Raw genomic sequence first — 26,666 nt, 5'->3', positions numbered from 1 at the left:
TACCCATTGGCATCAGTGGCCTTTAAGCTACTAATTCTGTGCCATATGGGTGCTCCGACATCACATCAAAATTCTCTTGTGAACCCCTTGTGTCTAGTTACACCAGCTCAGAAACATCATCACTGAGATACCATCTGGCAGCCATCACAGTACCCTGCACCCTGTTGTCAGTTGCCAATATCCAGCCGATTGACCATGATGTGCACTGGACTGTCGCTAACATATAGAGTTGCCAGCATTCTTAAGAAACATAAACTTCTTTGAATTGTCCCTTTTTTTGATCCCTAGCTTTCCAAAGTAGGCATAGACTTTATAACAAATGCAAGAAGATTCCCCAATGAAACTATCTCTGCCAGTATTACAATATATTGAGCCATTTTCACTTGCTAGTATTACGCATTAAACTGTAGAAGAGTGGATAAAGTGCCTTCAGATCCAAATGTAATAAATAAGAGAGAGTCAAGTTTAAAGAGCAGACACAATTCTGATTGGAGGATCCTCTTGCATCAGTTGGAAATTGACCTTGGAGGACGTTTAGTTGTGTACTTCTGTTTAAACCTTTAATAGTATGGTGGAGAATGCTTGGGGATGTAGTCCAGTTGAGCAGCAACATTACTAGGCTCCCCTTTAACTATATGGTAGCAGCGAGGCTTTATGTTTCCTGCTAACATGAAGAAATGCAGAGCAAAAATGTCAATTCATTTGAAAAAGTTTAAACAGTTAAGCAGCATATTTGCAATTAGCTATAAATAGTGCATTATATAATAAACTTCGTTTTTGATACAATTTTACATTTGCAAATGGCATTCATTTGAGACCATTGCATGAAGCTGTCCATATAGCTAATGAACATTTTTAGCAGCTGTCATCGGAACCATTTCATCGTCTGGGATTCTTTCCCCAGAAGCTGCAGAGTGTCTTCTGAAATAGCATCTGTCCCAAACCTCCTTATAAACATTCTAGCGGGAATAATGTGTCTCAGTAATAGTGCATATCTCCAAAACAACATTTCTTCTTGATGCATCATAATATTCATTATGTTGTGGGAAATAGACCATGTATAAGTGGATACATTTGCAGACTTTTATATGTAGCTCCCCAGAGATTTGGTTTCTGGAGATTTACAATGATTTTCACTTCTCTTTATATCTGTAGCATTCATTATTGCAGGCACCAGTAACTCAGTTAAGGAAGAGCCTACATAAAAGTACAGAATTTAAATCTCATTCTTATAAAAATATTCAATATTATAAAATCTCTAAATCATGTCTTCACACAGAACAATGTAATAAAACAGTGTTTTTTTGACAATGCAATATTTGATAAAATAGGAATTATATAAATATGTATTATTTATACAATAGATAATTGAGAAAGTTCAAGATCCATTCTAAAAACTATTGCTGCAACACTGCAGGATTTTCAGACCTCAGCAGGATAATTTAGCATAGTACAGGTATGGGACTCGTTATACAGAATGCTCAGGACCCAGATAACAGATCTTTACAGAATTTGGATCTTCATACCTCAACTAAAAAATTATGTAAACCTTAAATAGGCTCAATAGGCTGGTTTTGCTTCAAATAAGGATTAATTATATCTTAGTCGGGAACAATTACAAGTTACTGTTTTATTATTACAGAGAAAAGGGAATAGCAGACAGGTTTTCCATAATTCAGAGCTTTCTGGATAATGGGTTTCTGTATAACGGAACTAATACCTGTAGTAGAGAGTAGAGTACGAAGCTTGGGAAAGTAAAGCAAATAACTACACATTAGTTTTAAAATTTTAATTTTATGCATATTGGATATATTTAATAACAGAAACCCACCCCACACTAAGTAGAATTGAATTATAGAAATGTTTGATATATAAGTACCGTATATACTCGAGTATAAGCCGACCCGAGTATAAGCCGAGGTACCTAATTTTACCTACGAAAACTGGGAAAACTTATTGACTCTAGTATAAGCCTAGACACAACTACAGCCCTGTCTCCCAGCAGCGCACATTCTGCCAAAGCGACCCCCCCCAGTGATCAACCGGACTTCTTTGCAAAGTTGATGGTGACAGAGAATTGCCAAACGGATTACTGTGTGCATTGTCCCACTGTCCCACTACCATGTGCAGAGGGTGCTGTGTGATATTGCCATCACTGTTAATCTTTCGTATAACCAACAGAGGGCGCTGTGTGATATTGCAGTCACTGTTATTCTTTCATATAACCAACAGAGGGCGCTGTGTGATATTGCCATCACTGTTAATCTTTCATATAACCAACAGAGGGCACTGTGTGATATTGCAGTCACTGTTATTCTTTCATATAACCAACAGAGGGCACTGTGTGATATTGCAGTCACTGTTATTCTTTAATATAACCAACAGAGGGCGCTGTGTGATATTGCAGTCACTGTTAATCTTTCATATAACCAACAGAGGGTGCTGTGTGATATTGCAGTCACTGTTAATCTTTCATATAACCAACAGAGGGCACTGTGTGATATTGCAGTCACTGTTATTCTTTAATATAACCAACAGAGGGCGCTGTGTGATATTGCAGTCACTGTTAATCTTTCATATAACCAACAGAGGGTGCTGTGTGATATTGCAGTCACTGTTAATCTTTCATATAACCAACAGAGGGCACTGTGTGATATTGCAGTCACTGTTAATCTTTCATATAACCAACAGAGGGTGCTGTGTGATATTGCAGTCACTGTTAATCTTTCATATAACCAACAGAGGGCGCTGTGTGATATTGCAGTCACTGTTATTCTTTCATATAACCAACAGATGGTGCTGTGTGATATTGCAGTCACTGTTATTCTTTCATATAACCAACAGAGGCGCACTGTTATTCTTTCATATAACCAACAGATGGCACTGTGTGATTTTTCAGTCACTGTTATTCTTTCATATAACCAACAGAGGGCGTACTGTTATTCTTTCATATAACCAACAGAGGGTGCTGTGTGATATTGCAGTCACTGTTATTCATTCATATAACCAACAGAGGGCGCACTGTTATTCTTTCATATAACCAACAGAGGGCATTGTGGGATATTGCAGTCTCTCCCCAAGTGAACTGTTGCTATAAGAATGATTAAAAGTGACTGCAATCTCAGCTACTGCCCGCTGACCCAGTATAAGCTGTGGTAGACTTTTTCAGCACATTTTGGTTGCTGAAAAACTCGGCTTATACTCGAGTATATATGGTATATATACATTAGCTGTACATTAGCTTTAAAATTAAAATGCCATAAATATTGTGTATATTAAACAATAGTAACCCACCCAGCACTAAGCTTAATTGATATAAACAGTAATATACATATTTTTTTTTAAAAAAATATGGGGTGTTTTCAAATTTCACTTCATGAAAATGGATTTATTTAGTTACAGAAACCCACCAAACACCATGTAGAACTGGATTAAATAAAAATGATAGTGAGAAGGCAAAGAACTGTACATTAGTTTTGAAATGTACAATTTATGAAAATTAAAAAAAAAACAGCACTAGAATTGAAATAAACATTAATGAAAATATGTATTTTTAAATTTAGAGGAATTTAGAGGAAATAACTGTGCATTCGTTTTTAAAAGGTTAAAATGTAATGAAATACAGATATATATATATATATATATATATATATATATATATATATATATATATATATATATATATATATATATATTAATAGAAACACTTTGTAGAATTGTATTAAAAAGTAATATAACTATTTTTTTTAAAATGACAGGTTGGTAGTGTGCCTTTAAGGAACTGAGAAAACTAGCTTAAAAAAAATTGTGTTTAAACAAAAAAGAATCTTCTTCAGATAATAAGTATCTCTCGAGATAATGGAGGCGATGGATAGAGAAGATAATGCTACCTTGTATATTTTATTGAGGCAAAAGTGCAATCAGACTGTTGATCAAAATAGTTGTGGACTTATTCTAACCCACATTATAATATCTAAATAAAAAAATAAAATGCAATGGCAAAAATCAGCACTTCCCTAATCACGCTTCCCTAAATATATACCATGCAAATTGTCAGATAGATAGATGAGAAAGAGATGCAGCCACTAATTGTAATGCATCAGCAAAGTGCTGTGGTTAAAAGCAGTAAAATTAATGTAAAAATAAACTGAATTATATGGTTTTCTATCATAGGAATTACATTAAACTGTATCATGTACATGAAAGAATTACAGATGTGTCCATTAGTATATTCTAGATTTGCATATTAAAATAAAAATTGTTGTAATATTGATATATTATTAGTACCACTGTTTTTTCCATCTACAAATTTCCCAACATTCCCACCCAAACTGTTACATATATCTGGGATAAAATGTTAAAAGATCATAGGGAAACACTTAAAAATGTGTAGATTTTCTTAAGATAATTTTCATGTGTTGCCTTCAACGGAAGACAGAATAGTTTATAATATTGATCTGTTTTATGTAGGGGTCTATTTTAAAATATAGGTACTGAATTGCACAAGTCACACTCATAGCAACAAAACAGATATTTGCGTTGATGTACTAAATGGTAGGTGACAAAGGTCATTAAAACTAATTGCTGCATGTTTTTTGTGAGCAACTTTTTTTAGCACCTATCTTTCTAAATTAGCCCTATAGTGTATAATATGCTTGGGTGAGTTTAGGAAGTCTACGGAGTGAGAATGTAGTACCGCATAGAGCAGGTAATTAAGACCCTAGTAATTAGATAGCTGCTGAAATAGCAAACTGGAAAGCTACTGAGCTAAATAAATGAAAAGGAGGTGCCCAGAGTGAGGTAGGTGCTTGTACTGAGCTCTTTCACTATAAAGTTTATATTGTGCTACTAATTGTCTAACCATAATATACAAATTCTGAGCCCTTTGACTTTAAAGACACTACACTAACATATGCACCATGGACAAGGGTAAAGGACAAGCTTGACAACTTTCCTCTGTCTAGATGCAGACTAGTGTAGCGCTATAGTAAACTGACTTTACTGTGGTCAGTTTTAGCTACTTTCAGTGTGGGGTAATACCACAAATGAGGCCCTCTTAGGGGTAAGCCCTCGCAACGGGGTTGAGGCAGGGTGTAGTGCAACTGTAACCAGGTGCAATCGCACAATAAATGGGTGCTTTAATGCTTAACCAAGAACTGTATTTATTCAAATGGAAATTAAAACACAGAAGCATATACTCACCATAAACACCATTGGGCTAGATCTCTACAGGCAATGTCAGCAGAGGTAGCAGTAATGTGAAAGGTACAGCCAGCTTTCAGGATCTCTTTAGTTGGCATCTAGGGGAATTCCTACCATCCCTAGTCTCAACACTTTGTCCCTACTTCTGGGCTATTAGTACCCGGGATCATAATCCCTCTAATGTCGCCTCGTCGGAGCTTTGAGCTGCTCAACTACCTAAGCTATCTATCACTCCTAGAGTGATCTATGACATATATAGTATGTATATATTATGATATATAGTATGCTATCTATTTACTAGGGTCAAGGCTCCTAGGATCACAATACCCATTCCCTTCCAGCCTGCTTGGTTGGGCTAACGTAATGGACCCAGACCTCATATACTACGGCACAGTGCCATCTGGTGTACACTGTGAGAACTACAGGGTTTACATAAGCACAAGGTCCCCATAAGGACCCATTTAGGCGTCCATATTACTAGGGATGTGCCTGTCAATAATGTGTAAGGGTGTCTACATTTTCGCATCCCTAGTAATCACTAGTAAGAAGTCTTAGGGCCAATCGACATTGTAAGATTGAGGAGTGAGCAAATATATAATGGTAATGAATGCATATAGTTGATTTATGGAATTAAATAAATGGTATTAAGATTAAGACTTTTATGGGGAATATAATAAAAGTCGCAAAGAGCAACACAATTAGCACAAATAAGAATAAAAAGTCTAATTTCGCAATGTAATACTCTTCCTTAAACTGTTATTACATTGCAAATTGCACATTGCCCACTTTTAAGAAGTGCTTGAAGGTGTCGTAATCTTTTGGAGCAAACATAACAACTTTTTCAATAAGAAGTTTTATTACATTTACTGCGCACTGGCGCAAACTATAAAATGCGCAAACCTTTTTCCACTGTCGGAAGTGGTCGCTAAACAGTTTCCAGGTTTGCATAAGCTATATTAAATTTGCACAAAGGCAAATTTGTTCGAACAGTGGGATAACTTTTCGCATTGCGAATATTTTTTCCGTTACCGACTTTTATTACATTCCCCCATTGTTGTGTTATGTACTAAGAGGCACTAAGTTTACCCAGGTACAGTTACCCTGAACATAATCAGAGGGTAGCATGTTAAAAACAAACATCTTAAGGGTTGCTATGGGTTACAGTACCTGGCCATATTTAGCGCCTTCTATTACATATGGGAGTTAGGGTTCTTGATGTCTAACATTTGGACACAACCTTCCTTACCCATTAACAAGGTTAGAGATACAGACTATTATATGAGAACATAGTTGTATTAGCCATGTTAAAGGTATGTAATCCACTATTCGGAAACCCGTCATTCAGAAAGCTACAAAATATGAGAAAGCCATCTCCCATATAGTCCATTTTAAGCAAAGAGTTTCAATTTTCAAAAATGATTTCCTTTTTCTTTAAAAAAGCATGTTTTCTAAAACAGTATTTTGTATTTGAGCTGCATGAATCCATGAATCCATGGTGGTGGCAAAAAAATTATTTTTAGCATGGAATGGAGATACAAATTACAGAAAGATTCCTTTTCTGGAAAACCCCAGGTCCCAAGTATTCCGGATAATTGCTCCCGTACTTGTATAAATACTTGTAGTGGCAAAAGACCCATTTCACATACTTATGCCACACAAAAATGTAAAGTAAGAACGATTGTTGAATGGATTGTTCAAAGCTGCATAACAGAAATTCTTTGCAATAATTGAAAATACATTCCATGGAATTATGACAGAATGTTGAAGGAAGATAACTGCAGCTATATTATGTAGGTTAAGGGTATTTATTCTGTACAATTGTTATTTTACCCTCTGATAAGCATTATTGGCATTTTTGCTGCTGAACATGGATGCACCTGCAGCATGAATTATGAAGGGGAAATAAGTGCTTTCTTTCACATTGTTCTATGGTACAGTATAAATGCTGTTAAATACTTAACTGGATCGCTCAGTTATTATCCATTGTCCTGAAGGTATCATTTATGTTGTGCTGTTTTTCTCTTTCCAAAGATACAGCAGATGGTGTTTCGCAGGAGCTCTTCTCAGCAGGACTTGTGGACGGTCATGATGTAGTTATAGGTAAATGACACACACGTCTTGGAACTATTGCATGATTACTGTGGCATTTTCAAGAAAATAATTATGTTTAACCTTCTTCATTACCCAGAGGACTCTGCCGCCAGCAAATAGTTTAATGGTACATTGAAAATGGTCTAAAACATCAAACAGAATGCATTGCCTAACACAATGAACAATATAGTTGTAATTATTTTCCAATTATTTTTACATTCATAGTCAGCAAGCAAATCAGCGTGCATCTCGAGCACCAATGTTCTTAATAAGACCAGCTTTCAGAGGCCCCAATATACTGGATAGGTTAATGGCTCTGTAATTACTGTAATTTCTCTGACACTGTAAAAATATGTGAATTCTTGCCAAAATTGTGCACCTTAAACCTTTTTGCTATAGAATAATTTTATAGTTATTTGTCTTGCATCTGCAATACGTGAGTGCTGGGGGTAGGTTTATACGGTGGCTTGGCAACAATGCACAAGGTACTCTCTAATTATTACAGAGGAAAAGCAAGTCTGTATAAAACTAAAAATGAATTTTTAAAAAGACCTCTATGTGTAATTTAAAGCTTTCTGGATAACAGGTTTTAGATGTATGCCTGTATACTTTTGAGTAGCATGGCCTTGCCAAATCTCTTTGGGGGGAGAATGAAATAAGTGAAATGTATTGCTCCATGTTACCCACCAGTTGTCTATAATTGGGAGTATTAATGGATGGTGAAGGACCTGCCTGCAAGTGAGGGCTGCCAGAGATCAGTCAAAGCAGAGTACATATAGTAAGGAATAAATACAGAATGCATACAATGGCTCAATGAAGCACATCTGAGCAGTATCAGCTCACCATATTTTAACATCTGGGTGGTAGGAGTAGTGTTATAGCAGAGTAAGGTTCTAGTATTAGTTGAGTTAGGGTGTAATGTCTTACATGTGTGGATACAACGGTTTAAAATGGGGAATAGCAAATTAGTCCTCCTCATTGAAGGCCTTGGATTAGTTCACCTTTGAAGGCGTTTGATTAGTTTACCGTTGGTCATGGGTAATGTATATTGATGTATCAGTCATAATTCAAAGACTATCTAGGACAGCAAATCCATATTCAACCCAAATCTCACTCTAACAGACCTTCAAGTTGGGCTTTCAGGTGTATCTAGTAGAGCAAATGTCCATTATGCTCAATTCTCACCATAACTGGTTGAGAGTTGGTCCTTCAGGTTCAGCCCCCTGCCACTGCTCAATTTTGAAACCATTGACCATTAGGTATAAAGCCATTCTGCATTAGGAAATTGGAATTTGAACCTATTCTGTTCATATGTTGCCCCATATATTGAGTTATTTGCATGCAAATGTAGAGTATATAGGTTAGCAAATGCATTTTAACACAAATCTCATTCTAACACACCTTTAAGCTCTGCTTTCAGATGTATTTAGGAGAGAAAATGTCCATTATGCTCAATTCTCACCCTAACAATTGATTGTTGGTCCTTCAGGTTCAGTCACCCTACCACTGCTTCAGTTTGGGAAACACTGCTTTAAAGTATAAATCCATTCTGCATAGGGACTGGGGAATTTGAACTTATTCTGTTCATATGTTGTGCCATATATTGAGTTATTTGCATACAACTGTAAAGTACTTCATCCCTATAGAATACATATGCAAATTCATATTTTGATTACACTTTTATCTGCATTAAAGAGCTGTTCAGGGCACGTCATGTGTTGGATAGATCATAAAATCTGCCTTCCCAGATAAATCCCACGGCCTACATTGCTACTTCTCAGCCAAAGATATTGTATAATGACATGCAAATGTACACTCGCAGCATGGTGCTTTTATTAACAGTAACCTGGTTCCATGCTGCAGCAATCAAAACAAAGCCAGGGCTATAGAAATGCCAGCCCAGCAAGCCTACTCACTGAAAAGTGTTGAAACCCTGGGAGTTTTGATGTGATGCTGGTTGTTTGCCTTTGTCTCAGATACTTGCCTTGGATAGCAACTAGTTAAAGCAATATTTTAGTTACTTTAGATTTTTTTTTTTCATGTCCTGGTCAACCTATGCGCACTCTTCGCAGGAAACCTTATATGGCACACAGTGGGTCAGGGATTAAGTTTATCGAAAGGGTATTTGCAAATAAAAATGAATGTTTATTGTGTTGTAGAGAGAACTAATTGCAGCAATTCTGCATTTTCAAACTTTTCTATGCGTTATTTTAAATTATTATTATAATCTTCGACAATTTGTTAAGACCACCATAACACATTATCACCAAAAGAATTTGCTCCAGGTTCAAACTGGTGAACTACCATGATAAAGATAGAGCAGCAACTTTGCACCTCATCATTGTTTTTTCATAGATATGATAGAAATTGACCTGTTTAATAATTTCTACTCAAAAGCTTTGGTTGCAGTGATCCCTAGTATTGTATCTGCACTATGAGAATGATTTACTGAAGAAGCAACTCTTGTGATTCTGGTTGCTATGTCAAAGTGTCTAGTTTTGACATCAATAGGAAAAAAAAAAATACTGGCCAAAAGACTAGAAGAACAAACTAGACAAATTCTAAAGTTCTGCATACAGAAAGTAGTTTTTAGCTTCCAGGCTTGTTTTTTTATATACTATTATAAAGGGCTAAAGCATACAAACATGATGTGGAAGGACGTTCAACAGCACAGTTGGATAGGAAAGAGATACGACTGTGCACAGTAAAGGGAAACAAGAGGTAGTGTTTAATGTTGGCCGCCCACATAAAAAGTACCTGATATCAAACTCTTATCATGCTGGGCTATTGTCAGGCATGTGGAATTCACACTCACATTGTTGTTATTACTATAAAATGCACACTATAAATTATGAACCTTCATTCTGTTGCCAGGTTTGACATAAGATCAATTCCTATGAATTCCTATATGATACAACCCTTTGCTTTGATCTCCAGCAGGGTTGACCTACATGTGTGTCCTGAATCAATAACAATCAAAGACATGACTGTTTGGCTGGTCACTAGTATGTGCTGATAGCTGCAGTATTTGTTGGTTAAGCATACACATCCCTAGAACTTAAGAGATGCTTTAGCACCAGAAGAGTTCATTTTAAATAGACAAAAGAAGGTTTTTGTTTGATGAAATGATTAAAAATATTTAGCCTGGCGCTAAATTGGAGCTTGCTAATAATTATAGCCTACTGCAGTGCGGGGCATATCCGACAAGAGGCATGAATGCACTTATTTGCTCTTATCCCAGTTTTAACAGGTAAGATGGATATTCCCAGTGTTGCCTGTCTTAATTTTCCAATTTCAGGGTTTGCAGATAACAAATGAGGTTTTCAGAGCTTAATTACATTCTGCACTCTGTGATGACAGCCTGAGGTGGCCAACTGTAGCTCTCTCTGTATGAAAAATTCAATAGTTCTAGGCCGAGCAGCCAGAAACAGCAAATGCTTAATCCTCAGTTTGTGTTCTGGTCCCAGTTGAATTATTTCATATTGTTTATTCCAATCCACAGCTAAAATTTAAAGAGAAGCTATCACGAAAATGAAACTTTTTAAAAATTGTTTGTGGCTTAATCTTGAGTAAAGTATAGTCTTGTCGAATAAGAGGAATTTATTCTGCTTACATGGGCATATTTCCATTAGGTTAGATGATTAAAAAAACACCCTTTCTTTTAAACAGCAGCTTATATTCTGACCATCCTAGTATGTTGAGCCGTACAGGGACAGGAACAGTATATAACTTTTTTTTCATCATGAGCAAAATATATAATCTAAAAATGTATTCCTATTCTTGTAATTTAAAAAAGTTTGTATTTTCTTTATTGACTTACTCAGCTAGTAATTGACTGAGTTAGCTAAAATAGAGATAATGAGCACTATATAAACAAAATATTCCCGTCTCTTCCATGTTGTGTCTATACAACATACACAGGCCGATAAAAGGCCATACACAGGCTGACACACGGTCTGTCGGCAGCTTATTGGCCCCTGTATGGGGCCCCCCGACGGGCTTCACCGATCGAGATCTGGCCGAAAGTCGACCAGATCGAGATCGGATGGGACGAAAAATCCCGTCGGATCGCGGCCGCATCTATTCGTTGATGAGGTCCTGCGATCCGACCGCCCAATACTATTCGTTAGGATCCGATCGTTGGGCCCTAGGGCACACGATTGGATCAGCCCGATATTGCCCACCTCTCGGCGTATGGCCACCTTAACTTGGGTAATAGATAAGCAGAAGTCTGTTATTCAGGGGGGTTATCTCTGCCCTGGTCTGATCTGATGAACTAACTTCTCTTTCTGGCACAATTGCCAGGAAGTTGTTAATTGAAACGTCTTAAAGGTCTCTATTTCTCCCTTTTTAGCTCAGTATATCACAACAACAAAAAATCTGCGTTATGATGCCAAGCAGCCCCAAAAATTAGGGTGTGGGTAAGTGCCCCACTAGGCACAGAACTCATTTGGTTTTTTATGTCCTAATAAACATTTTTTGCTTTTTTTAAAGTTTGCTTTTAGTACTTTTTAAAACACCCAATATGTTTAGGAGAGAAATCTTAAATCTTAAACCCACCAAAATGGAACAACAGGACACATATGAAAACTATTTCCTTTTAGTGAAAGAAATGGTTCTGTAATGTTTGCGAGATACATATGTTATCTACCAAGCCAACTGACAGAACAGATCAGGTAATTTTTGTGGAATAGCATTTAGTGGATATAGAGTGTGTTCACACTAGCAGAGCAGCATTCAATATGCAACACTGGATGTCGGCTAACTAGTTGCCATCTGTATTTTCATGCAATTAATCTACTCTATGCAATCAATTCACATTTTTCCCCATCTCCTTGTGTCATTTGTCTGAAACATGATGATTGATTTTTCCATTTTTCTTTATTAACACAAAAATACACCGAAGGGTTTCAAATAATTTTCATCCTGAATAGTCCGTTTTCATGGAAAAGCTATATGTGTATCCATTAAAAAAGTAATTGTAGCATATATAAGAAGCAAATATTTGAATACTTCATGAGTAAAAGTTATAATTAGAATGCAGATGTTTCTTTCCGGGAAAATGGAAAGGGAGAATCAGCCACAGTGTTTATTGCTAGTACTTCTGCCAAACATTTCCAGCCATTTGGATAGCTAAGATAAAGATAATCATGATTTAAGTAAAATCATAAAGGACAGTCTCCTGGGAATTTCACAAAAAAGGGTACTTTATTACACAGACAAATGCATATTTTAGTGTTAAACTGATGCATGGAATGCATGCAATGATTTGTTGAGCATAAAACAACAAGAGGTACAATGCAACATAATGCTATAGTATCAGTGTGTATTTCCTGCGGTGAAGGGGACTGATGGCTATGTGTTGATATTTGTTAAAGTCCAGACATTTTCTTAGACAGTATGGTAAGTGACCCTGACAATGTCCATTAAGATAATTCTGTATGTTTAACATTTTTCCTTCTAACCCTAAATTGGTATGCATTATGCACCCATCAGAACTCCTTTATCTTCCATTAGGCTTCATCCATCCATCTTCCATAACCCAGTGTCAGCCCTGCTCCAAACCTAATCATTCAGTACAGGCAGTGGTGGGCATATGTCTATAAACCAATTACAGATGGGGCTGCCATATATGTTTTGCCATTATGGTCTGGTCAATCTCTGTAACATACATATGGCTATCCTCTGTGGATTCTGATTGGCTGACCCATGGGGGTGAGCTGTACTGCTGATTATGACCCTGTAATTATCCATGATGTAGAAAGGAGGAAGGCTGACAGTAGGTATTGGGGAGGGCAGATAATTGACAACAGAAGAGGGCTACAGGACAACACAGGCAGGAAGACCCACTTGACCCACTTGGGGGAAAGTGCAGAGTGGAAATTGGACATGGGGATTTGCACCACCATTGCAAAACATCAACTGCTGTTCTTTTCCTTGGGAGAATGGAATTACATACATGTACAATTCTTTTCAGAATATTATTCAAGTTGCACTAAACCTGTTTTGGCTGTTAGTTATTGTCCGGTCCCATATTAAAACACTAGGTCTCATTTATGAAGCAAATTAGCATGGAATGTGCAATGGTTACATTACAATAATGTAGTGGTTTTCTCCAGGAATTCTAGCAAAATCTCAGGCTATCACTGCCAAGGACTTTGGTTGATTCAGTGTAATAGGGTTCATCAGTGGAGATCAGAATGTCCAATTATTGCTGGGGAATTTTACCCTACCACATTTACAAACAAATATCTAATCTGACTTTTGTGACTGCATTCTGGTTACCTCCTCAAACATTTTATCGATCTAAAAACCACACCACTAGAAATATGGATAGCAAGAAATTTTAGAATGTTTCAGTTTTTTACTTATCACTACTTTCAGCTCATTCATTCTTTATTGCTTTAAGATATAACATTGCTTCTCAGTTTGAAGTTGCTGTGCAGAGTTAGAAATTGTACGCACAAGGGCTATTCCCCAGACGGCATCTTTGTAGACTGTTGTAGATTACTGTGAAAAAGCAGCCGACCCTCTGGCTTCCTCAAGATAAATTGAATTTTTATTCTGTCAAATATATAATGTGTTTCAGCCCCAGCCACAAACACTTCTTTGTTTATGATGGAACCGAAAACTGCTTTTTCTTGAAGGGTATAGAGTGACTGTTATGCCTTTGAAGTTTTTCTTTGAAAGACGTCATTTAGGCCAGGGCATTGGAAGAAGATGCCACCGGGGTTGCACATGCAGACGCAAAATAACTGCTTGCAACACATCTGTGGTATGTGTTCCAAAATAATTCAATTTCTTGCAAATAATGTAACAGTTTTAATTTTTTTTCTTGCCTTAACAGTAGTTGAAAGTTAAGACTTACCTAGAAATTAGTGTCTATATTTGTAGAAAAGGAGCATCATTGCTTAAGAGCTATACTAATAATACTATACAGAGAGCATTGCCTTGGCACTGTACCCTGTTTGTTTGCCCTATTATTTGTGACTTAGATTCAGTGCCCTATAGGGTGTACAGTACGTGTGTGTTAGCTATCATTTCTTTTAAGCAAACTAAAAAAAAGATAAGATGAATGATGAGAATCTTTTTCTTTTATAATTTCTTTTTATGTAGTTTTGACTTAATTATAATACAAAAATAAATTGTGTTGCCTGTGCATTATAACATACCAGCAACACCCTATGAAACTGATACTGTCTTATTAAGGCTAATAGTGACTGTGCTATTTATAAAATTAGCAAGCTGGATAAGTGCCCTTGGCTCAACACCTACTGCTAGATGTACAGTAGCTGGAACGTCTCCAATATTTATTTAGTGGATGATTAAGTTGAGAGTCTGTATCATCACCCACAGGTCATCATCTTATCTCAGTGCACGATTATCTAATTCATTCTGAACTGTAGCTGCTGTATGGTAATGTTATCTATGGAGTGATAAATATTCTCTTTTATACATATATATTGCAAACATTCATTTTCATCTTGAGCCAAAAGAGGACATGGAAGAATGTGAAGATGGAAGGAAGCTGATGAGGTTAAATAGATGCTGTATTTGCAGTGACACTGGCAGACCTTTCTGTAGGTGTGGGGCAGGTTGATAATTAACCAGGATTCAAATATCCCCGTGTATCATTGCCCTAAGTCTGCTATACTGAAAGATGGCCCTTTCAATAAGAAACATGTATGATCCTGTAACATTTAATGCAATGATAAAATTTATCCTGAAGATGACATCCAACATATAATATGAATTGCCAGGGCTATTTTCAAAATTGATTTAATCCTCTGTCTTATTTTGCCCAGGAGGTAAGTACAATGGCAGTCACATGTTCATACAGTTTTCAATTGTCAGCTCCTCAGTGGGCCCCTATAATGTGCTTCTTCGTACAGCATATGCCTTTATTGATATGGAAATTACAATACCACTTGCTAGTTGTATAATTCACAAATATACATGTAAAGGCTATTGGGACTTGATTGAACTAAAGACGTGAGATATGTTGTGGGAAGCGTGCCCAAGGCCACCACAACCTTGTAGTAATAAAGATTTGTGTCTCCAAAGATGCTAGTATTTCTCCATATAACTTTCTGCTGATTCATACCACATGCACTGGCCGCTTTCAGTTACCTGAACCTTAGAACCGACTCATAATATACTGTTTGTGCAAAATATAAATGTCACGTTACAAGACCAATTAGTAATCAATTCAGATTCTTGTTAAATGGTTGCCCAGCAATCAGTGCATTCTACATCGTAATTGTCACGGTCGGCACCCAACACCAGAACAAATGCCAAGCACCCTGGTCTCGGCTCGTGCTTCACCTGTAGTGTGACCGCCGTTGGCCTCTAGAGGAGCCCTCAGCTACTTGGATGCCACCAGGACTTAAACGAGAGGTGCAAAGCTAACGGTTCTGGATAGACAGAGGGGCATGACTGTTAGCAAAGTCTTTGGGCAGAAGGTCGTGGTGCAAGGTGTTAGACAGAATCGTAGTCGGAACAGGCCGGGTCGAGGCAGGCAGAAAGTGAGCGTAAACAAATCAGGCCGGGTCTGGGCAGACAGAGTTCGAAGCGTGGTCAGGCAGGCAAGGGTCAAAACCGGGAGATCAATTAGATGGATTAAGCAGAATAGATAGTCGGAATTCAGGAAATGGATCAGGATACAGAGGTCAGAATCGTCAGGAACAGTCAGGGGTCACAACTGTCAGAATCCAGAACAATAACAGAATAGCAAAAGCTAACAGCACCAGGAACAAATCCTATAACGGGCAATGAGAACCTGTATGAAGGGCCTTTAAATATTTTCAAAATTCGCGACATTGCGCGCTAGCATCAACACGCCAAGCGCGCATGCAGCAATAAATAATGAAGAGGATGCGGCTCGTGGCGGACGTCCCCACCGACCCCCTCCCACTAGACCGCCAGGGTAGGTTATTACAGTAATTTATTAATAATCCCTGATACATTATTCTATATGACAGATGGATCTTATTTTCTGCATCATTATTTGTGATGACTCATAAGCTTCTTAATAGCTTCCCAGAGTACACTGTGAATGTGCAGTGTCACTGACACACCAAAATCCAAGATGGTGAGCTTCTGTTCACAGCTTTGATGGCCTGGATCATTAATGTTATATAGAAGCTGACCCTTTAGGCTGGTGCAGTTCAGTATATAAGATATGACATTTCTAGCCATATTCATTTTTAAAGGAGAAGAAAAGGTACCAAAGCAGTTTACTGATAATAGATTAGCCACAATAGTGCAAGCAATAACACTATTTATTTTGCAGAATGCGTTACCATACCTGAGTAAATGGCTCTAGACACTCTCTCTGTTTGTTTAGGATAGCAGCTGCCATATTCACTTGGTGTGACATCACTTCCTGCCTGAGTTTTCCTGCTCAGTCATAGCTCTGGGCTCAGATTACAGCAGAGAGGGGTGAAGGGAGGGTGAGAAGAGCAAACTGAGCATGCTCAAGCCCTGCCCTGGAGGTTTATGCTGAAAACAGGACGTCTGATACAAAAGCCCATGTGTACACAATAGAAGGAAAGAAATGCAGAGGACTCAGAGCAGCATTACTTTGAGGGTTTACTGGTGTATTTATATAGACCTTTCTGATAAAGCTTACTTAATTTTAGCCTTTCCTTCTCCTTTAAGGGTTTAGTTCTCCTTTAAGGCCACTCCTGATTAAGTCAGCTTGACTTTCTATTAAACAGCTGATTATAGGTATTGTAAGTTAACATTTCTATAAGGAATCCCCACACACATTTAAGGATGATTTTGTAACCCCACCCCCATGTGTAAAGAAAAATGCCTGAACTTCCAAAATTAAATATAAACACACTCCATAGGTTAAAAGGAAACCATGGCAGTCTATTGTACAAAGCACTTGCCTACCCCTATTAGTCATTCAAATGCACCCTTGACTTTTTCCATGGCAAAGTTGTGGATTCTCAAACTTAAAGTCCCTCTTCTTTCCAGAGAATCTGTTCACCACCCATTATGGAAAGCAAAGAAATGTCAAGTCCCAAAATCCATGACTTTGCTATGGAGCAAAGTGAGAGTTGCATGACTCTGTGATCCTAGGGAGAGTTGAGAAATGGTTCTTCATTCAATCTGAGGAATCATGAATATCTTTGTAAAGAAAAACATTTCTTTCTGGATTTTCAGATAGTGGTTATGCTTCTTTTCTACATAAGTCCAAACTAATGAGCTCATGGCAAAACATGGGGTGGGGGGTAATTTTTCCCTTTAAGAATACAGCTGCTAAAACATATTCACAAACACCAGCTGCCAAATAAGCATTGCTCAAAGAATATTTAAAGTCAAATGGGATTCTGAGATTGTGATATTTTGTAATGATACATTTCTTCGAGCAAATGAGAATAGAATGTTTTCTTCTATCTCTTGTGGCAAAGCTATTTGGAAATGTATAATCGGCCTCAAACATCTGTCTTTCCCTTTATTGGTTTAGTGCATCCAATGTGTTTGTTAGTAAATAAATTTGAGGCAGGGAAGAGTTTCAATGCATTGCAGGCCCCTGAAGCATTAGGAGGATTAGAGATTCAAGCCACAGGAGTGATGAAGTGCGCTCTTTACCATCATTTATAGATATCATTAATATCCTGCTGAAAAAAAAAAATACATGTGCTTTTTGTGAGATGAATAAAGCTTTGGTCTGCAGGTTTTAAAAGCAATCTAATTTTACATCAATAGATACAAGTTTCCCTACCCTTGGGTTAGCTGTACTATACTTGGCAGGTAATCACTGATGTAGAGTTTATACTATGTAGTTACAGAGAATAAAGCTTTCCTTCTCTATCAGCGTGGACTTTCATAATGCCAGCAGAGTTCTAACAGAAGATTTAATTAGTAGGAAACAATGCTGAAAAGTTCACTGCTCTGTGTAATTTCATTTGAAATCTATTAATGATTTATACTAATAAAGAATTTGTCTAATGGAAATATTAATGGTTTTCTGAGCCAGGGAAACATCCTTCAAAGGGATCTGAATCCCACAAACCCCCTAGTTCACTAAAGCAGATTGCCAAAATCTGTATTGATTGTAACTGACTTGACTCAAATCACGATGGTAATTGTAGGCCAGCATCCATAGAGGTGAATTCTTACAGCAACATTGAACAAAAAAAACCTACAGTCATCCAGGGCCAGTGACCCAGTTAATGCAAGAGTATCCTCCAGTGTGGATCCTGCCTGCTCTGTTTGCACCTAACTTTATATTTTTGGTTTATTATGATTGTTGCCACAAGAATGAAATGTTTTGTAGTGCTCAACACCTAAACAGCACTATATCTGCCTTCCTAAAGTTTTATTGCAGAGCAATAAGTGCGCAGCCTGGTCTGCAACATTTCAGGCCCTTTGTGGCCTTTTATCAAGCTGGATAAAAGGACAAAGAGGGCCTGAAATGTTGTGGATCGGGTTGTTTTGCCATGTAGTTTTCTATAAAGGCATTTTAAATCCACATTCGGTGCTGTACAAGGAATTTTTTCTGGATCGAGTTTTGGTGGAGGATGGACCACTGACGGTACGTGCACTATTATCCATATAAACCAGGGGATTTGAGAGAAACCCCTCTCAGCCTGCATGTTTATTTATTTAAACTGTTCAACACTGATTACTGGCAACACCATATTGGTGTTAAGCTCGTTAAGCCTGGAACTTCATAGGCATGTGTGTCCAATCATGAGAAAAGGTATTTAAGGTGGCCAATTGCAAGTTGTGCTTCTGTTTGAGAGTGACAGCATGGGATCCTCAAAGCAACTCTCAAAAGATCTGAAAACAAAGATTTTTCAGTATCATGTAGTGCAGCAGTTTTGGTAGGTGCCATCTGTGGTCCTTGATATCCTCTTACCAGCCATCTCACTCTAGGAACATATACATTTAAAGCTAATCCAGACCTAATTCCAACTGCACATTCTAAAGGTTGGCCTTGGCTGAGGAGAGAACCTTAAAAGGGAAGTAAAGTCTAAAATAGAATAAGACTAGAAATGCTGTATTTTGTATGTATAAACATAAATATGAACTTACTGCACCACAAAGCCTAATCAAACAAATTATGTATGCTTTCAAAGTTGGCCATAGGGGGGTCACCATCTTGTAACTTTGTTAAACATCTTTGCAAGACCAAGACTGTGCACATGCTCAGTGTGGTCTGGGCTGCTTATGGATCGTCATACATATCAAAACAGCACAATTCAAATAATAGTTTTTGTATTGTTTAATACAAACTTTCTCCAACTCTGCAGAACCAATGGCTGCAGCAAAACAGTTTCATAGTTCTTTGCACCTTAATTTGTGAGCTAGCAATATTTAGTATTTCATATCATAAGGTACTGATGCATTCGGCGGCATTTGTTCCCACTTGCCAACATCTTTTATTTATCTCAGGGAAAAACAAATCACCAAATTGAAGCTTAATATATAATAGGTAGGGTTTACAGCTTTACACTACTGGAGAGAACATCCATTTTTCATAATATGCAAAGAAGTCGAAGTGTCACATTTCAGGTGATTAAATATTTTACAGAATACTTTTCGCTAGTAAATTAAACTAAACCATAGAGCACTCTCTCCCTTGTTTAATGAATATAGCTGGTTGTGCTGCTTTTTATTAGATTAAAAAAAAAAAACATACTGTAAATGCGCCCTAAGGGGAAGAAAAAAATCCTACTTTGTCATCTTTATTTATCACCAGAAGGAAGAGGGAGCCTGTAAACCTCAATGCAAAACACTTGTAGTAGCCATTGGGGACAATTTTTAATTCAGCTTTAGTTTAGTTCAGCCCTGTTTTCTTAAAATCATAACTGTACAATATATAGGTTGTTGTTAGTATAATTAATGATTATAGTTAAATATAAATATATATATATATATATATATATATATATATATATATATATATATATATATATACACACATAGGTATATTATATAGGTACAATATACATTATGAAAAAAATGAATCCAAAACAGTTACAGTCAGTTATGTGCAGTGGATAAGATTCAGTTGAATCCAATCTATTTTCTTTTTCGTGTACAGTAGCATCTGATCAGCTGTGGTTAAAGGGGCGGATCACTTTTAAATTAATAACTCTTAATACCTAAAAAAAATTACTGAGCAAGTACAGAGTTCAGATAAATACAATCAAGGTACAATGGGCAATGGCCTAACTAGAGTGCGCTGGGCTCCCCTGCTAAAAAATCTTCAGAGGGGTCCGGCAACATTTGGGTGGAGAATTCAATGGAGAATGTGGAGCTTGGAGAGAAGTTTAAGAAGTTAAATTCCTGATTAGGGCAGAACTTTTAAGACCCAACCACCAGGCAGATATTGATCAGACAGGTCTATAAATCTTGTCTCGTGAGTGACAACTTGTTTTTCAACACTTGTAAATATATATTATGTATGGATTAGAAGAACTGGGGAGTAGTCTTGCTTTAAATGGCACGCTTACCTTCTCTAAAACGTCATCATGCTTTTAACCTTGCTACTACAGTATGCTGAAGAGTGTTGGAAGTTGTAGTCCAGAAACTTTTAGATGGAGCAATACTGTGCAGGAATGTACCCTTTATATGTGTAAGTAAATCACTCACAATATGATTGTATTTGCCAATCCCTATATTCTATATTGCTTGAATGTAGATTCAAATGTCAGACTTGTACAAAACAATTTGGTGCCCTGTGCAGAATAGGGATGTAGCGAACGTCGGAAAAAAAGTTCGCGAACATATTCGCGAACTTGCGCAAAAACGCGAGCGGTTCGCGAACGGTTCGCGAACCCCATAGACTTCAATGGGAAGGCGAACTTTAACATCTAGAAAAGACATTTCTGGCCAGAAAAATGATTTTAAAGTTGTTTAAAGGGTGCAACGACCTGGACAGTGGCATGCCAGAGGGGGATCAAGGGCAAAAATGTATCTGAAAAATCTGCCTGTGTGTGCTTGGAAGAGATAGTGTAGGGGGAGAGCTGTTAGTGATTTCAGGGACAGATGATAGTAAGTTTGCTGGCTAGTAATCTGCTTGATACTGCTCTGTATTGGAGGGACAGAAGTCTGCAGGGATTTGAGGGACATTTTAGCTTAGGTAGCTTTGCTGGCTAGTAATCTACTGTTCTCTTTAAACAACTGCCATACGTTGACCTTGTAGGCATTGTTTGCCCAGTTTTTTTGGACGCAGCCACTGAAGCACAGTTGCCAGAAAAAATATGCCATATAAATGCTGAAAATAGTCATTTTTCGCCATACGTTGACCTTGTAGACATTGTTTGCCCAGTTTTTTTGGACGCAGCCACTGAAGCACAGTTGCCAGAAAAATTATGCCATATAAATGCTGAAAATATAAATTTTTTTGGTTGCAGCCACTGAAGCACAGAGGCCAGAAAAATTACGCCATATAAATGCAGAAAATATGCATTTTTTTGGTCGCAGCCACTGAAGCACAGTTGACAGAAAAATTATGCCATATAAATGCTGAAAATATAAACTTTTTTGGTTGCAGCCACTGAAGCACAGAGGCCAGAAAAATTATGCCATATAAATGCAGAAAACATGCATTTTTTTGGTCGCAGCCACTGAAGCACAGTTGACAGAAAAATTATGCCATATAAATGCTGAAAATATAAATTTTTTTGGTTGCAGCCACTGAAGCACAGAGGCCAGAAAAATTATGCCATATAAATGCAGAAAATATGCATTTTTTTGGTCGCAGCCACTGAAGCACAGTTGCCAGAAAAAATATGCCATATAAATGCTGAAAATAGTCATTTTTTGCCATATACGTTGAGTCAACGTATGGCAAAAAATGACTATTTTCAGCATTTATATGGCATATTTTTTCTGGCCTCTGTGCTTCAGTGGCTGCGGCCAAAAAAACTGGGCAAACAATGCCTACAAGGTCAACGTCGTTGACCTTGTAGGCATTGTTTGCCCAGTTTTTTTGGCCGCAGCCACTGAAGCACAGAGGCCAGAAAAAATATGCCATATAAATGCTGAAAATAGTCATTTTTTTGGTCGCAGCCACTGAAGCACAGTTGCCAGAAAAATTATGCCATATAAATGCTGAAAATATAAATTTTTTTGGTTGCAGCCACTGAAGCACAGAGGCCAGAAAAATTATGCCATATAAATGCAGAAAATATGCATTTTTTTGGTTGCAGCCACTGAAGCACAGAGGCCAGAAAAATTATGCCATATAAATGCAGAAAATATGCATTTTTTTGGATGCAGCCACTGAAGCACAGTTGCCAGAAAAAATATGCCATATAAATGCTGAAAATAGTCATTTTTTGCCATACGTTGACCTTGTAGACATTGTTTGCCCAGTTTTTTTGGTTGCAGCCACTGAAGCACAGAGGCCAGAAAAAATTAAACCAGTAGGGTTTGCACCCTAGTTTGTAACGGTGGCGGAGGGAGGAGGAGGACGCTAAAGGACAGCTGTGTGTGGAGTCATGAGGCTTGAAGAGAAGGACAGCTGCATAGAAGTCAGAACAAGTCTTCCGGCGTGCAGTAACCCTCCGAGATCCACCCCTCATTCATTTTAATAAAGGTCAGGTAATCGACACTTTTGTGACCTAGGCGAGTTCTCTTCTCAGTTACAATCCCTCCTGCTGCACTGAAGGTCCTTTCTGAGAGCACACTTGAGGCTGGGCAAGACAAGAGGTTCATGGCAAATTGTGACAGCTCTGGCCACAGATCAAGCCTGCGCACCCAGTAGTCCAGGGGTTCATCGCTCCTCAGAGTGTCGATATCTGCAGTTAATGCCAGGTAGTCCGCTACCTGCCGGTCGAGGCGTTCTTTGAGGGTGGATCCAGAAGGGTTGTGGCGCTGCCTTGGACAGAAAAACATTTGCATGTCTGACGTTACAGACTGGCCAAAGGGCTTTGTCCTTGCAGGTGTGCTCGTGGCAGGATTACTGGCACCTCTGCCCCTGGAATGTTGATGAGTTCCTGAAGTGACATCACCCTTAAAAGCATTGTACAACATGTTTTGCAGGCTGGTTTGTAAATGCCGCATCTTTTCGGACTTGTGGTATGTTGGTAACATTTCTGACACTTTATGCTTGTACCGAGGGTCTAGTAGCGTTGCGACCCAGTACAGGTCCTTCTCCTTAAGCCTCTTGATACGGGGGTCCTTCAACAGGCATGACAGCATGAAAGACCCCATTCTCACAAGGTTGGATGCAGAGCTATCCATCTCCGCTTCCTCATTATCAAGGACTGCATCATCCACGGTCTCCTCCCCCCAGCCACGTACAAGACCAGGGGTCCCCAAAAGGTCACCACTAGCCCCCTGGGAAGCCTGCTCCTGTTGGTCCTCCTCCTCCACAAAGCCACCTTCCTCCTCTGACTCCACTTCTGGCACCTCTCCCTGCGTTGCAGCAGGTGCCTGGGTTCGTTCTGGTGATTCCGACCAGAAATCGTGCGCTTCCAGCTCCTCGTCACGCTGGTCTACAGCCTCATCTGTCACTCGTCGCACGGCACGCTCCAGGAAGAAAGCGAAGGGTATTAGGTCGCTGATGGTGCCTTCGGTGCGACTGACCATATTTGTCACCTCTTCAAAAGGTCGCATGAGCCTGCAGGCATCGCGCATAAGCACCCAGTAACGGGGAAAAAAAATCCCCAGCTGTGCAGATCCAGTCCTACCACCCAGTTCAAAAAGGTACTCGTTGACGGCCCTTTGTTGTTGCAGCAGACGTTCCAACATAAGGAGCGTTGAATTCCAGCGAGTCTGGCTGTCAGAAATCAAACGCCTGACTGGCATGTTGTAGCGCTGCTGAATGTCAGCAAGGCGTGCCATGGCTGTGTAGGAACGTCTGAAATGGGCCGACACCTTTCTGGACTGGGTGAGAACGTCCTGGAATCCTGGGTACTTGGAGACAAAACGTTGGACTATTAAATTTAACACATGTGCCATGCAGGGCACATGTGTTAAATTGCCTAGTCTCAACGCTGCCAACAGATTGCTTCCATTGTCACACACCACTTTTCCGATCTGCAGTTGGTGTGGGGTCAGCCACCGATCGGCCTGTGACTGCAGAGATGACAGGAGTACAGATCCGGTATGGTTTTTGCTTTCCAGGCACGTCATCCCCAAGACAGCGTGACAACGGCGTACCTGGCACGTCGAATAGCCTAGGGGGAGCTGGGGGTGCACAGGTGTGGAGGAGGAGAAGGAGGACCCAGCAGCAGAGTAAGAAGAAGAAGAAGACGAGGTAGAGAGCGATGGAGGAGTAGAGGTGGTGGCAGAACCGCGTGCAATCCGTGGCGGTGACACCAACTCCACTGTTGTTGTTGAGCTACCCATTCCCTGCTTCCCAGCCATTACCAAGTTCACCCAGTGGGCAGTGTAGGTGACATACCTGCCCTGACCATGCTTGGAGGACCATGCGTCAGTAGTCATATGGACCTTTGGCCCAACACTAAGTGACAGAGATGCGGTAACTTGGCTCTGCACATGTTGGTACAGGTGTGGTATTCCCTTTTTAGAAAAAAAATTGCGGCTGGGTACCTTCCACTGCGGTGTCCCAATTGCTACAAATTTGCGGAAGGCCTCAGAGTCCACCAGCTGGTATGGTAAAAGCTGGCGGGCTAAGAGTGCAGACAAGCCAGCTGTCAGACGCCGGGCAAGGGGGTGACAGTCAGACATTGGCTTCTTACGCTCAAACATGGCCTTCACAGAAACTTGGCTGGTGGCAGATGACTGGGAATGGGAACAGGTGGTCAAGGTGGAAGGCGGAGTGGAGGGTGGTTCAGACGGGTCAAGGAGAGCAGAGGTAGAGCAGTAAGATGCTGGACCAGAAGGAGTGTGGCTTTTAGTTTGCCTGTTGCCTTTGAGGTGTTGCTCCCAAAGTGCTTTGTGCTTGCCGCTCATGTGCCTTCGCATAGAAGTTGTACCTATGTGGCTGTTGGGCTTACCAAGGCTCAGTTTCTGACTGCACTCATTGCAAATTACAATGCTTTTGTCAGAGGCACACACATTAAAAAAATCCCACACTGCTGACTTTTTGGAAGTGTGCGATCTGGCGGTAACAGTAGAAGTTGGCGGAGTTGGCGGTATTGGCGGCAATGGCGGGTGCGTTGGCCGGCTGAACACAGGTGCCGATACATGTTGTTGCCCTGCTGATCCCTGCGGGCTGTCCTCCCTGCTTCTTCTAAGTCTTATTCTCCTACTGCCTCTCTGACTCTCCGTCTCTCCATCTGAACTACCTCCTCTTGCTCTCTTCTACTAGGCACCCACAAAACATCAATCTCCTCATCATCATTCTCCTCAGATGCATCAATTTCTTCTGACACATCACAGAAGGAAGCAGCAGCGGGGACCTCCTCCTCATCACTCATTATGTCCATCTCTATCGTGTTCTCTGCCAGAATTAAATCTGGTGTAAGGTCCTCATCTCCTTCATCTTCTTCTGGCAATAATGGTTGCGCATTACTCAGTTCAAGAAACTCATTGGAAAATAACTCCTCTGACCCCAGTGAAGAAGGGGCACCGGTGGTGGAGGAAGTGTTACGTGGGGTGGCCATAGCAGTGGAGGATGAGGAGGATGTTGTGGTAAAGTTAGAAACGGTAGAGGATGGGGTGTGCTGTGTAAGCCAGTCAACTACCTCTTCAGCATTTTGGGAGTTCAGGGTCATTGGCTTTTTAAAACTGGGCAATTTGCTAGGGCCACAGGATTGCATAGCAGCACGGCCCCTAGCACGGCCTCTGCGTGGCGGCCTGCCTTTGCCTGGCATTATTTTTAAAAAAACAACAACAACAACAAAAACTCAGTTGGTTTTTCTGGAAACGATAATACACACAGCTAGATGGCGGGTTGAAGAAAACACTGTGCAAATAATGCCTACAAAGTCAACGTATACACTACTACAGCGGTGGATACGGATTACGTAAAATATATGAATGCTGCTTGAAAAAAAGTAACTCAAGTGGTTTTTCTAGAGACGATAATATTATCAATATTTAGACAAAATGTGAACAAGGTCACACAGCTCGATGGCGGGTTGAAGAAAACAGTGTGCAAATAATGCCTACAAGGCCAACGTATACACTACTACAGCGGTGGATACGGATTACGTAAAATATATGAATGCTGCTTGAAAAAAGTGACTCCGGTGTTTTTTCTGGAGACGGTAATATTATGGATATTTAGACAGAATGGGAACAAGGTCACACAGCTCGATGGCGGGTTGAAGAAAACAGTGTGCAAATAATGCCTACAAGGTCAACGTATACACTACTACAGCGGTGGATACGGATTACGTAAAATATATGAATGCTGCTTGAAAAAAAGTAACTCAAGTGGTTTTTCTAGAGACGATAATATTATCAATATTTAGACAAAATGTGAACAAGGT

The 26,666-nt window shown here is 39.3% G+C and overlaps 1 protein-coding gene across 2 annotated transcripts in view; it reads left to right on the top strand.

Moving 5' to 3' along the window:
* The window catches only part of stk39.L (serine/threonine kinase 39 L homeolog), a 152,267-nt gene that overhangs the window by 102,913 nt on the left and 22,688 nt on the right, over positions 1-26,666 (top strand). For both annotated transcript variants that reach the window (XM_041576690.1, XM_041576691.1), the window contains one exon: positions 7,234-7,302. In XM_041576690.1, the coding sequence (XP_041432624.1) occupies positions 7,234-7,302 (69 nt within the window). The remainder of the gene's footprint in view (positions 1-7,233; positions 7,303-26,666) is intronic.

This window comes from Xenopus laevis, chromosome 9_10L (genome assembly GCF_017654675.1).
Source record: "Xenopus laevis strain J_2021 chromosome 9_10L, Xenopus_laevis_v10.1, whole genome shotgun sequence".
NCBI lineage: Eukaryota > Metazoa > Chordata > Amphibia > Anura > Pipidae > Xenopus > Xenopus laevis.
The sequence above is the reverse complement of the archived record's forward strand: the minus strand, read 5'-3'. Positions and strand labels throughout refer to the sequence as shown.